The sequence below is a fragment of the Cervus elaphus genome, chromosome 17, assembly GCF_910594005.1.
Source record: "Cervus elaphus chromosome 17, mCerEla1.1, whole genome shotgun sequence".
Classification (NCBI taxonomy): domain Eukaryota; kingdom Metazoa; phylum Chordata; class Mammalia; order Artiodactyla; family Cervidae; genus Cervus; species Cervus elaphus.
In genome coordinates, this window is record NC_057831.1 from 34,522,987 (window position 1) to 34,535,491 (window position 12,505).

Here is a 12,505-nt window from a genome sequence, read left to right on the forward strand (position 1 = left end):
TCTCCTCAAAAGGTTAATTGGTCTAAGGTTGAATTGTACTCTTAGGGAAAAACAGTAACATTGCAAGGCCTTTGCTGAATGCTCTATATACATTTTCCAGAAAGGCATACTGCACTAAACCCTAAAGCTCCAGGATTTTTCCATTTTAGTTGGAAATCCTCTACCTGATATAAAGTAAACAGAAAATAATGTAGTTGGATGGGAAGTTCAGTCCCTTGATATAAAATTCAGGCTACAACTAAATTCTTTGAGGAATTAGAAACAAATTTGCCTTTCAAATCTTTGCAAAACCAGAGCTGCAGCCCTAGAAACAATTGCAAGTCCAGCCTTTCTTTTTTTTAACCCCCTCCCTCTTAAAGTCCTCTATTCATCTCAAAATGCTTCCAAAAGGTTGGTGCTGTGTACTTAGTCGCGTCCGACTCTTTGCGAGCCCATGGACTGTAACCCACCAGGCTCCTCTGTCAATGGGGATTCTCCAGGCAAGAATACTGGAGTGGGTTGCCACGCCCTCCTCCAGGGGATCTTCCCAGCCCAGCGATTGAACCCAGGTCTCCCTCATTGCAGGTGGATCCTTTACCATCTGAGCCACCAGGGAAGCCCAACACTTTAGAAAAATAAGGAAAGCTTAAATAGTAATTATTTCAGGTCTCTGATAACAGGTAAATATACCCCATTTTGGAGAAAATTTGGATATTTTCTCTGTGTCTTTGAAATGTAAACTTTCTACCAAATCTTAAAATTTGTCTATTCCATCTTCTCTAGAACCTAAGAACCACTCTTTGAAATGCAAACTTTAGGGAGATGTTTCTTATCAGAAATAGAAAAAAGGAGTTATTTTTAAAATGGGCAAATGAAAAATTCCGTCTCTTTTACAAATACTAGGGGGGAAAAAACCAAGAACAACAAAGACGATAATAACAAAAACAAAACTGCAAACATCTTAATGGACAAACGTCCAGAAACACAATTTGGATCCATCTGATCTCAAAAACTAGTCAAGTACTAGTAATACACCTGACTCATAGCTAAATTTTTTAAATGAAAGCTATAAGATCTATATTTGTATCTGTATGTTTATAGATGTCTATATATGCATGTTGTAGATGTGTGATTTTTTTCTACCTCCAGATGTCACTGTCAAAATTATTTTGTAAAAGACCTCTACTTAACTGACTTCAAATAAGTGCTTTATAAACTAAGTATTCCTGAAACTTTCAGAAATATAGTAATCCAATTTAAAAAAAATCACAGAATATTGAACAATCGCCAGTAAATAAAAGCTATCTGAAATTTATTGGTTTAATTAAAAGACATAACTTCAGTGTTATTAACATTAAATATAATTTGACATGTAACATTCATTCTATCTAGGTTTACTAATCAAAGAACTTCGTACTATCTCTATTACAAAATTTATAGGCAAGACAAACAGCTTAGGATGATGGCTGACTTTGTCTAATGTCACACAAAGCTTTCAAAAATAATTGAAACATAACTGTTGAGAACAAGTGATTTAAGTAGGATAAGAGTTTTTAGTTTAGCTTTTCAGCAATAATTATATATTACTATATGTCTACTTAAGTAGTTTCACAAATCTTTTTGGTAATTTCCGTCCTTAGAGTTTTGCTGAGTAAAGGGATAGAATCTTATTGAATACATAAATTATTTCCAAATAAGACAAAATATTAAACAATTATTACTGAACACAGGCTTATCTACTTTTGACTTCCTATGATAGAGGAACTGATTATATTTGGGTTTGTTAGTGAACATTTCTTGTGTCACATTGAAAGACTTTACTATTAAAAAGATGACAAACTTCTAGAAATTATAAAATTTATTAATAATTAATTTGCCAAGGTAAAGAATACTGTAGTAATATACACCAATCTGCCTACCAATGCAGGAAATGCACATTTGCTCCCTGGGCTGGAAAGATCTCCTGCAGAGAGAAATGGCAACCCAGTCCAGTATTCTTGCCTGGGAAATCCCATGGGCGAGGAGCCTAGCAGGCTCCACCACAACAGTCAGAAGTGACTCAGTGACTAAAACAAAACAGCCACATACAGTCTGTAATTGCTTACTTCTTAATTTTCACTATAAAGTTCATAAAGAGTTAAGAATTCTAATTCATGTGATTAAAACTACTAGAAACAAAGGAAATACTGTATGCAAGGGAAATAATATCTGTTCTTGGCTAAAAAAAGGTATGAGGTATAAATTCCTAGAAATGTGATATATATTTCTATATATTTTAGGTTCAATCTGAAATTTTTTATGGAAGTTACTGAAAAGTTAATGTTTTTAGGGAGTCAATGTGACTACTACCTTTAAAAAAGTTAAATATTAATTCACACAAAATATGACATAATTAGGTCACAAATATACCCAGCCAATATTTTTCCAATTCCAATGTAATCATATTAAAATTTGAATAGCCATTTAAAACATATTAGTGTATAACTTAATTCTTATTATATACATGCAAAAGTTTAAAAATTTGCATCTAATCCTATGCTGTATAATAAAAATAGTAAATAAATGTAGGTTCTTTTTTAAAGTTATGTCCTGTAAGTATTTGCGTGTATATATGTGTTTAGGTATATATACAGCTTTACTGATGGGCTTCCCTGGTGGCTTCAATGGCAGATTATCTGCCTGCAATGCAAGGCACTGGGTTGGGAATTGGGAATCAGTTCCTGGGTTGGGAAGGTCCCCTGGAGAATGGAATGGCTACCCCACTCCAGTGTTCTTGCTTGAGAACAGCAGAGGAGCCTGGTGGGCTACAGTCCATGGGTCGCAAAGAGTCAGGCACTGCTGAGTGACTAACACTTTATATATTTATCTGTATAATATTTTTATACTTATATTGCAAGGATATGTGTGTATACATATATAACGAATAAATTTCATTTTACAGATTTTCTTACTTGTAGACCACATTAAAGGAAACCATTCCTTTCACTAGAAATCAGTAAATATAAACACTCAAAGATTTACATTGAACAAGTACTTGAGTAAATTCTTAGAACTTAATACAAATTATGATTAGCAACAATTCCATAATCATGATAAATAGACACTGAGAGATGTCTTTAGTATATATATTTTGTTTTCTTCCTTCAGAAGGGACTCTCTTTTATGCAATGACATTTAGCATACTGGAAAATACTAAAATGACTTCTAGAATTTTCTAAGGAACTATCAGAAATTTTGAAATTAGATTTCCTATAGAGATGGCAATCTCAGATGGAAGTAGAAGTGGGTTGGGAAAAATTTTCTTTTCAACAAATATCTACATTTCTTTTCTCATATCAGTACTATCACAGAATCAACATAATTTTAAGCAAGTATGATCCTCACTATTACTAGCTGAAGGAGAGCAAAATATACTACACCAAAACATGCTTCTTTGACAAATGGTTTATCTTGAGCTTATTTTTAAGAAATAGCAGGATAAGCTCTAAAAAAGTAAGTGATCTTTTGTAAGAAGAATTCACATTTTTAAGATGAACCTCTGTTTGTAGGGGTATCTCCCTCTCTGTACCAGGAGGAGGAAAATGACCAAATCTCTAGAAAATTTTATTTATGAAGAAGGCACCAACTTAAATCTACATAACAATCATATCCTTTGTTTACTGTATTTTTTCCTGGAAACCTCCCATAACTACCCTCCCTACTCCCATCCTCTTGCCTTCAGCTAGAATTGGTGTTTACGGTGGTGGTTTAGGCAATTTCCAGGAATTACTGCTTTCCTGGGTATCTCCCATTTGTACAGGCAGTACACATGTCACTAAACTAGTTTGTTTTCTATAGCTATTTTGTCTCTTATTGTTGTAGAGTGGGGTCCTCGGCCAAGAAGGGTAGAGGGAAAGTAATTTTTCCTCCCCCACATAATTTGAGCTATATAAAATATTTGTGGGTGTGCTCTTTTGCTTTAATTAATATTTCTACAATTATACGAGTTTTCTTGGTTAAAACTTAGCCTTGCTATTTCCCCCATCAGCATTTCAACCACAGATTCACTTAACAAAAGAACTATCAGTTAACTAACACCAATTCTATGTAGCAAGAACTAGACCTGGAGACATTCCAGGAATGATCTAGTTCCTACATGAAGATTCAGGATTTTAAAGGGAACCATTCAATGCAGTATGTTAAGGACAATTGCATGTTGTCATCCATGTTTAAAAGGTGATTTTCACCTCACCTGGCTGTCTATGCTAATTTGCATTTAATATTAACATGTCTTCTAAAAGGTGCAAAGTAGTCACTGCAAAATATTAGTTCAATATAACAGAGAGTAAAAATGTAGGGTAGCAATATGTACTTCTGTATGATTCTTGTGAATAAAGTAAAATAATGCATACTGATTTGTTATAGATTTTTTAGGGTTATAAAAATAACAGTCTTTTAGTTAATTTATTCATTTTTCACCAAGTAATTACTGAGTACTTTCTCTATTCACTTTTAGTAGCATATCTCTAATAAATGGGATGTGTAGATATACAATGAAATCTAATTATACATTTAATGTTTATAGAGTTAGCACTGCCTGGGCTGAAGAATAGTGGTACACAGACAGAGTAGAGGGTGGAGACAATGCAAGCGAAAAAAAAGAAGAAAAGCAAATGTAATTTACTTATTGAACTTGATTTTACCCAGCTTTTTTCTCAGTGCCTATGTAAGTGAATATGATCTTAAGAGGCTCAGCAGGCTGTTCCCTCGGGTGGCCTGGGTTCCCCTCATGTGAGTCGCTTGGTACACTGGGTCTGATTCTGGGGTTTAAAGCCTATTTTAATAATAGAGGGCCCCTAAATGAAGCCAATTATTCTTACCCATGGAGCCAAGATAGATCAATTTGTTCTGATTGAGGGTCTTCAATAGGTTTCAAGAAGCACATCACAAAAGGATTTCTGGCTAAAAAATGGTGATTTTCACCTCACCTCCTTCAAGTCTCACAAAGATCTGTTACCCTCAGATCTGTCCAGATCACTCTATATAAAATTTCTGATCATAACCCTGACCACACCCCTACATTCACAATTATTTTTTCCGTGTTTTTTTCTCTTTTACATTACACTTAGGAGCTTCTAACATACCATATACTTTGCTTATTTATTATATTTAATTTTTTGTTTTAAATATAATAATGAGATGCAAACTCCCTGAGGGATTATTTGTTTGGTTAAAGGATGTATCTCAAGCACACAGAAGAAGGCCTGGCTTCCAGGAAGCACTTATCAATATTTGTTGAATGAATACATGCATGGATTTTCAGAAGTGATACCCTTAGAATGTTACCATTAGGTAAGCTGTGATTCCTCCATTAATTAGCAAACAATTGTGGCAGATGTTGTTTCCAGTGTTTTCATCAATGTTCTTGTCTGAAAATTGCCTTTAATGTAATATAAAAATTGGAGTTCAAAAGAAATACACAAATGAGACCCAGAAGGACACATCAAATGGTAAACTGCTTGTGATTACGAATGAATGACTTTGTTTTTTGCTTCTATGTTTTTGGCTTTCTGTTATGCACATGTTAACTTTTAAGTATTAAATGCTATTTTGAAAACCTTAAAAAAAACCTGAAAACCTGGAATATATCATTCAGCTTTAAACCCGATTTTTTTTTTATTTCTAAAAATCAACATAAATACCTGAGCTAAGTAAATATTAAAGAATGAAGCACATTGGGGGAAGGCACTCCTTTACTAAATACTGGATCACATTGAGGCATGATCATGATAAGTATTGAATCTAAGGAAGATGATAGCAACGGATGGGTCTAAAACAGATTTAAGAAACTACACTTTATTAACAGTCGGATGAGACAGCCTAATCAATAGTTATTCAATTCTTAGAATTGGACTTAACCGATGAAAGTGTTAGTGACTAAGCTGTCTCCCACTCTTTGTGATCTGATAGACAGTAGCCTGCTAGTCTCTTCCATCCACAGGATCTTTCCAGGCAAGAATACTGGAGTGGGTTGCTATTTCCTTCTCCAGGGGATCTTCCTGATCCAGGGATTTAACACTGGTCTCCTGCATTGCAGTCAGAAGACCAGATACCTTCTGAGCTACCTGGGAAGCCCGGGCTTAACACATAAGCTGACATAATGTATTAGTGTAATGGGGTCGCAAAGAGTCGGACACGACTGAGCGACTGAACTGAACTGAACACAAAATACTCTCCTGCTCTAATAGCTAATAAAACAATTACTGTAAAAACTAATTACTCTTATTCCTTACTTTATGAACTATTTTCATATTTGTTAGAATTCCCCACTACTAACTGTGCCAGGAGGGCCTGCAAAATTAAACATGAGAAAAATAGCATAGATTGCAAATACACAGGTGATTGCATTGAGTTTTTCAAAATCTGTATTCATAATGCAACTAGTTAAGTAGAAAGCTGTGTTTATAAAAGAAGTCCCACCCTTGGAAATGTATTAAAATATCTGCAGAACACACAGAGGTGTGAGCATACATTTCCATACTGATTTATGCTTCACTCCTGCATGACTGAGACATAATATGTGTGAAACCACAATTCAGCTGATTTTAAAATAGCCACATACAAACTATTAATAATATTTAGAATAACAGTGATGAATAATAATACCTGATGAAATACCTGGTAACTGTAAAACTCTTAAAGTATGAACAAAACATTCCTAGTTCAACTAAACACTTGTTTTAAGTATAAGTGTAAAATATATGCCAATGAGTGGAAGACCTTAAAATTTCAGTGTTTCTGCCTAAAAGAGCAATCTCAAGACACTGTGACTGTTCTGAGTCAAGTTTAGGAAGTAACTGAAAGGAAAATTTACACCTAAAGTTAATCAGTCACTTTGAAAATGACAATCTTCTGTAGAACAACAAAAGGAAGTTAAAAAATTGTCCATAATGGTGTCAAATTAATTAAAGGATCTGAATATTCTGTCAGAAAATAAAATTTCACTGTAGCATTTTGGTCATTCATTCTCAATTGCTTTAACCAAAATGTTATTTGCAGTAGTTCAAACTATAAAATTTTTATAGGCAGCATATGTGCTTTGTTGAAGTATCTATTTATACAGCTGATGTAATCAGAAGAATCTTGCCTACCTCTTAACATAATCTTGTAATCGACAACATTGCTACCTGACTACATCTATTCATCTTCCATCCTGTTTTAATAACACAACTGACACCTAAGAAATTATTTTTTGATCTTTCAATAAACTAAGCCTGTGCAGACAGAGGAGGGTGAAAGAGGTTAAATTGGCATTGATTATTTAAGACACAGTCATCATTTATTTAACAATCTCCCTCATCATAAGAACTATTGTGTTTATAGGCCTTTGCTGAGACACTCTGAAATTATTTTTAAATAATTCTTGTCATTTGCATTAGAAATCAGAGCATGTTGTACTTTAACATTAGTTTTAAGACTCTTGATAAATCTGTGGCAGGCTAGAAGTTGTTTATTGTACAAACCTTTGAACTTAATCACTGTAGTGAATTTTTGGAAATTTCTTTTAACAGTATTCATTATAATTAATATCTTCTGGGGATTCTATTTCCCATCTTAAGCAAAATGTGTAGTAACAACTATCTTCACAAGGATATTATATTAATAGATACTGTAGTCTCTTATATTCTGACATTCATGTCACTGAAACATGATCCATAAAGATCAGTAAAGAACAATTTGTGGCTAATATTGACAGCTTTAAAAAGAAAGAGGTGAAAACATCATCCATAATATGCAAGATTTCTACAAGATTTTTTTTCTCACAAATACTATTGCAAATTTCAAACAGAATGTATGTAGGTGTGTGTGTATATGTATACATACACACTTGTGATAAAGATCAAATTATATTTCCTGAGAAAATGTGAGCAAATATCAAAGATAACAAATTATTCTTACTGCATACAAGAATATAAAAAATTATAAACAGGTATTGAAAATTATAGAAAATATATTTGTCATGAAAAAGTTACACTAATGAATAATATTTCAAATAGTTAACAACTCAGCAGATTTAAAATGCTTTACTTGTTTTATTTAAAATAATTCCCATCCCAATTTTTTTTTTAAATACCAATTGCCTCAAAATCTATTATGACAGTTACATCCAGTTACTGGTAGAAGGTTCTGCATGCGTATCATTGGTAATTTGCTGATTCTGATGCTTATGTCCTAAAATATATCACCAGAAGTACAAAATATGAAATCTTTAGAACATTATTCTATGTTAACAACTACCCAAATCATATCAGAAACTTGTACAAGGGGATCCTTTAAGGACTCACTACTAAGAAATTATTCTTTAATATTACTTTTATCTAGTAAAATACATTAAGCTCTCATTGTCAGATAAGATAGGTATGATGAAGAACTAACTATGATCATGGCTTTAATTTTTATTTATATGTTTGGAGAATTAAATACCATTGAGATAAGACATTTTGTAAAAACAAGAAAAGTATGGGGCATAGACAGGCATTCAAATGCATAAGGAATATCTAGTAGCTACACTTAGCTACCTCCGCACAGGTACCATTCATGTCTTAGGGGTCGTTTCTCACCGTCACCAATAGTGCTATAGATCTAAGAGGGTTACATTCTATAGTTACATTCAGTCATTTAGAAATTTAGAATTTAGTCTGCTAAACATCAGTCTCTTAAATTGAGTAAAATGAAATATGAGTGCAAATGCATAAGTACTTACTTTTTCCTTGTTATAAGAATAATCACTACTTTTTAAAAGACTAGATTTCCACAAAGAACATGCATTAGTGAACAAGTGACTTCACTTTTCTGGAACTCAGTCAACTTGTTTGAAAATTGAGGGCACTGAAATAGGTGAATTCTGTTTACTTGCAGCTCCTGGGTTGAATGAATTTATGGTGAAATAAGATTTAATGCGGACTATGAATTTATTGTTCTTATTGGACAACTCTCTGACTCACAGATTTAAAAACATAGGATTATTAATTGTAAAATGCATACTGGTTTTATATCTCAAAGACCTAAGCACAAATAATACATACTGGAAAAAAAAATTAAACAATAACTTCTCTTAAACAGATAAATATTGAATTAGTGCACTAAAGCATATCTGAACTTACTAAAAACATTTACTTTTAAATATCTGAAACATTATCATTTAAATATCAAAGCATTGGAAGTGAAGAAGTATTATAGTCAGAATATTGACATCTAGAATATTTAAGGTACTAAGAATAAACCTGAAATGAATGTAAGAGAATAACTCAACAGAAAGGGATAGCTTTTAATGTTTTTTAATTAAAAAATAATGCACATAAGTATCTGAAAACCATTTTAGCTGAAATTCAAAACTTTGGTTTATTTCCAAATAGAGACAGAGAGCTTTATGTTACCTATGTTAATGTACTTTGAAAGGCAACTTAAAAGGAACATCCATGTTTGTTATAAACATAAGAACATGCAGATAGGCTGACATTTTATCATTAAACCCCTTCATGAAATCTAAAAGTATTTCTATTCTATTACTACTTGCCAATAGAGTAGTAAAAAGAATATTATTAAACTTTTTTTAAAAAGAAGAGTGTTCTCACAAATGTTAGGTTCAACATAAAGAAGATAACTCATTTATGTTTTATCGAAAAAAAATTTAAAGTTGTGAACTTAGGCAAAGTGAAAATTTCATAGCTTTAAGTAGATATTTGAATCAAAGTTTTCTGAAGTCATTTAGTGTTCCTGGAAGTCATCTTGTATTAAAACACGTTTTACAATCCTATTTTGACAGTTCAACAAATATTTCACATGAAGGAAAAAAAATGCTAACTTTCAATTAAATTACTTTCCGCAGCCCACACCAAAGCCCAAGAACTAAAATAGTACTGTAAATTTCTCTGCAAAGTTGTGCTCCCTTTTATGTGCCAGAATATAAAAAATGATGTGCTTGGCTCTTGGTGATTGCAAATATAATAACTTTATTAAGCTGTTAATAAATAAATCAGTACTTTCTTAAAAATAAATTGTCTTAGTATTCTAATACGTCTCTTGTACATGTCTGCAAATTCACTAATTCAGAAGGCTGTATTAAAGATGTTGGTTTAAAGAAATTAATAAGACATTGGTATGCTAGTCAGTGTCTGTAATTATCTTTTTCAGTTCCAGAAGGTATTTGGGGATTATTTAAGAGCAAAAGATGAATGGTGTACCACTAAATCCTATTAAATCAATGCATGGACACAGCAGCAATAGAAGTAAATAAGCTGTGGAGGTTTGAATACCAATAAAAAAGATAAAAATGGTTTTATATAGCTACTTACATCATAGCCTAGAAGTTCAGTTTGTGTGGATTTATCTACTCTCGAAGCAAACGCCTTCTGTAAGTGCTGAACTTTTTCCTGCAGAAAAAAAAAAGAGCAAAATCAAAACACATTTTTCTTTTGTAAGTCATGTGCTTCTACACTAATATTCCCCCCCTATTAAAATTTGATTACTGTACAATTCATGATTGTGCATGTATTTTGCTGTGGTGGTGCTTTACTTATCAATTTGAACATGCAGAGGTTTCATTTTCAGGTCATAATAACATCATCTTTGGCATCTTTTCTTTTAATACAGGAACCACTAAGTCAGAATCATGGCTGAATGCTAGAGATACGCTTTGCTTAAATCCGGTATTAATTATGCTAAGTTTTCTATAAGCTACTGTGTTTTCTTTTAATTAAATTGAGAGGATTTTACTGATATAGTTTCAGACTGTTTACATTTAAGATTCAAAACATTTTCAGTAAATACCATCCTATTCCACTTTGTATATTTTAATTATTTATTGCTTCTAATTCTCTCCTTCCAAAATCTACAGATTTAGGAATCTGCCATTTAGGGGAGCCTACATGAATCCAACCCTGTTATAATTAAGAGATATAACACATGAACAAAGTTTGGGATTTCCTATCTCGAATGCAAATGTACTAATTCTGGTCTACTAATATGATTGGCTTCCCCCACCTCCCAGTGCAGGAGACACAAGAGATTCAGTCCAGTCCCTGGGTCAAGAAGATCCTTTGGAGGAGTAAATGGCAACTCACTCCAGTATTCTTGCCTGGAGAATCTCATGGACTGGGAGACTGGCGGGCTACAGTCCGTATCGTTGCAAAAAAAGAGTTGGACATGACTGAAGAGACCTAGCATGCACACACTCACAGTGACTGGGCCTCTGGCTGTGGTCTTCTTATTAAATGTGTCACTTAGAGTAAAAAGTATCTTTGCATATTTATTATAAAGTGTTCACTCTGTGTCTAGCACCGCTGGGAGTGCTGGACTCACATGATCACACCTCATCTTGGGGTTTTTTACTACGATTACCACCCATTTCAATGAACACTTCAGTCTACAAAGTTTAAGTTATAAAGTTTAACTTGGGTTTCCCAAGAAGTTCATGTGATTCCACTAGATTCTGCCTTTGTCTTAAGTCGATTTAAAGGAGAATTTTGTTTTCTTTACTTGGTCAATAAAATAGCTGTATAATATTTTAATGATAAAAACTGATATAACTCATCATTTAATTTTTTTCCAGGAAGAGATAGGAGTCATCACAAACCTCACTAACAATACACAAAACTAACGTTTCCTCTCCTCCCCTTCTCCCCTCAGGTTACTGCTCCCTTTCTCTTCCTTTCCCTCTTCTTAAGAAATACTCTTTTCCTTAAATTAAATTCACTTAAAAGTGAACACTCTCTCTTTCCCTTAAATCCTTCCTAAGATATGCAAGTTATCCAAGTTGGTTAACAAAATACATAATTTAGGTAAACATAATTTGACACTGATATGTATTAAAAAATACTTTATGGATTATTAATGGCCAAACTTTCTAACTTTCTTCTTACAAAACTTCTAGAGCTGCTATTCAGACAACAGTGAAATGGAGATTAGATAATCTAAGACGTAATATGTAAAGGGATGGTTTTCATTTTTTGAAGAGGATAAGAGAAAATGTGGCCACTTTTTCCAATATACATTTAAAATGAGAATTATCAAGTTGTGTTTATTTAGACTCCTATTAGAATGTTGGGAGAGAACAAAAAAGTAGTAACATGTAAGGAACCAATAACATTTGCTGTCACTGAATGGTTGTTTGGAAAAAAATTAGCCACTTGGAGTGGAAGTGATACGGGGTCTCTCTCAGGCAATGACATTTGTAAATATTTAGAAGTGAGCAAGACCCTGACAAAGATATACATATAAACAGCTACTAGTTCAAACTTGCCTAAGGAGAGACAATGAAAGGGACCATAGAAAGAAATGAGACTGTGGCAAATCAAGTCCATGACAGAGAGCATAGAATTCTATATCAAAGGATTTTAGGTTTATTTTAATTTTTCAAATATAATTTTGGAAACGAAATGAAAGGCCAAATATTTTAATTAAATTACCACAGAACTTATTTCAATACTTCCTTTCACCTTATATAAAAGAATTAGAAGGAAGCAACCTGGAGAAAAGAAACATTTGA

General features: G+C 33.0%; 1 protein-coding gene across 5 annotated transcripts in view; it reads right to left on the reverse strand.

Annotated features, from left to right (window-relative positions):
* CCSER1 (coiled-coil serine rich protein 1) overlaps positions 1 to 12,505 on the reverse strand; it is a 1,392,355-nt gene that overhangs the window by 607,760 nt on the left and 772,090 nt on the right. For all 5 annotated transcript variants that reach the window (XM_043871183.1, XM_043871185.1, XM_043871184.1 and 2 more), the window contains one exon: positions 10,314 to 10,391. In XM_043871183.1, coding sequence (XP_043727118.1) covers positions 10,314 to 10,391 — 78 coding nt within the window. The remainder of the gene's footprint in view (positions 1 to 10,313; positions 10,392 to 12,505) is intronic.